The 2,113-nt window shown below is 34.7% G+C and overlaps 1 protein-coding gene across 1 annotated transcript; it reads left to right on the top strand.

Annotated features, from left to right (window-relative positions):
- The first annotated feature begins 868 nt into the window (after window positions 1-868).
- Window positions 869-1,874, top strand: LOC150011394 (taste receptor type 2 member 31-like). The gene has a single exon (XM_090275444.1). The coding sequence runs from the start codon at window positions 960-962 to the stop codon at window positions 1,872-1,874; it is 915 nt and encodes a 304-aa protein (XP_090131570.1). The 5' UTR covers window positions 869-959.
- Window positions 1,875-2,113: the final 239 nt, after the last annotated feature.

Raw genomic sequence — 2,113 nt, 5'->3', positions numbered from 1 at the left:
GATATATGTTTGATATCTATTAGTAATGAAATAATGAAATTAAAGTTAGATTTAAACCTAAATGACCTCATTTTGACTCACTTTTCATTTAGAAAACTATGGAACAATAATTCCTTCCATCAATGAGATGTTTGTGTGTGTGAGTTTGTGTTTGTATGCTTATGGGTTTATAAACCAAGAAATTATACTTCAAGGTTAGTTATCAGGAATCAGCCATTAGTTGAGTACTGGTCTTCTTGGGGTATTCAAGAAAACCATGATGATTTAATAAGCAAGGTTTGGATTCTGTCCTCATAAACTAACATTAATAACAAAAAATGAAAAGAAAGGGGTAAATGGTGATTGAAGGAAATTGACTTTGGTTAGGAACACACAATAGAATGTACATATGATGTAGTATAGAATTATACACTTGAAGAATATACACTTTTGTTAACCAATGTCACCCCAATAAATTCAATGAATATTTAAAAAAAACTTTAGCGATGATGATCCTATTGATGAACAACCTGTATTGGACAATTTAATATTTACCATATATTCAATGTATTGGGATGTTAACTTTCCCTAAGGACAAAGTTGATGAACAGAAATTGTGGAGAGATTAAATAAAGAAAATTGAAAACAGTGAAAGAGAATATGTCTATTTTTGCATGTTAGCAAATTAGTATTCACCTTTCACAACAACTTCAGTTATGAAATATTCCAGCCTACAGCAAGATATAAAATATTTGAATAGGAGTTAATCTGAGCTGTTGGGGCATAACAATGTTTTCATAAAAAAGCATTGAGCTCTTTCATGACCATACTTTGGTGCTTTCCTGCTTCACATGGTCACGGATTTTATAAAAACAAGAATTTTATACACATGGAAGATCAGCTACAAATAGAAGTTAACGTCAGATATTAAAGGAATCACAACCAGTTATACTAGAATTTACCTTTTTAATCTAGACATAATGAATTTATTACCGAGCATTCTTTCTATCCTAGCGATAGCTGAATTTGTTCTAGGAAATGTTGCCAATATCTTCATAGCTCTGGTGAACTGCATTGATAGGATCAAGGGTCAAAAGATCTCCTGTGCTGATCAACTTCTCACTGCTCTGGCCATCTCCAGAATTGGTTTGCTCTGGGTAATAGTATTAAATTGGTATGGAGTAATATTTAATCCAGCTTTCTATAGTTTAGAAGTAAGAACTATTGTTTATGTTGCCGGGGGAGTAAGCAACCATTTTAACCTCTGGTTTGCTGCTTGCCTCAGCATTCTTTATTTGCTCAAGATAGCCAATTTCTCCAGCCTTTTCTTTCTTAACCTAAAATGGAAAGCCAAAAGAGTGGTTCTCATGATACTGGTGGGCACTTTGGTCTTTTTGGCATGTCATCTTGCAGTGGTGAGCTTAAAAGTAAAAATGAGGTTGAATGAATATGAAGGAAACATCACTTGGGTGACCAGCTTGAAGGATATTGTACAGCTACCATATATGACTATATTCATGATTATACACATTGTACCCTTTACCATGTCCCTGACAACTTTACTGCTATTGATCCTTTCCCTGTGGAAACATCTCAAGAAGATGCAGCTCAGTGGCAATGGGTCTCAAGATGCCAGCATCAAGGTCCACGTAAGAGCCATGCAAACTGTGATCTCCTTTCTCTTGCTGTTTGTCATTTACTTCCTGGCTCAAATCATCTCAATGTGGAATTCTAATTCTCTGCCGAACAATTCAGTTGGCATGTTTTGTCAGGTTCTTGGACTCCTGTATTCTTCAAGCCACTCATTTATACTGATTTGGGGAAATAAAAAGCTAAGACAGGCCATTCTGTCTTTTCTGTCGCAGCTGAGGTGTTGGCTGCAAGAAAGAAAGTAAGTGGGGAACCATGTGTCTTCTAGCAGAAAACACACTGAGGGAGTCTGTAGCATTCTGTAGTTCCCTCTACATTTCTTAATGTGTATAATTGGGAAAGATACACCTAAAAACTTATACTTCAGCTTATCACAAGAAATATGTGTGTGTGTGTTTGTGAAAAATGTAAGAAAGATTATAAAATTACAATATTTTTTCATGGAAGCAGACTAATTTTACAAAATTATTAGGAAATTTTCCAT

The sequence above is a fragment of the Furipterus horrens genome, unplaced genomic scaffold (assembly GCF_987537825.1).
Source record: "Furipterus horrens unplaced genomic scaffold, mFurHor1.1.pri manual_scaffold_4, whole genome shotgun sequence".
NCBI classification, from domain to species: Eukaryota; Metazoa; Chordata; class Mammalia; order Chiroptera; family Furipteridae; genus Furipterus; species Furipterus horrens.
The sequence above is the reverse complement of the archived record's forward strand: the minus strand, read 5'-3'. Positions and strand labels throughout refer to the sequence as shown.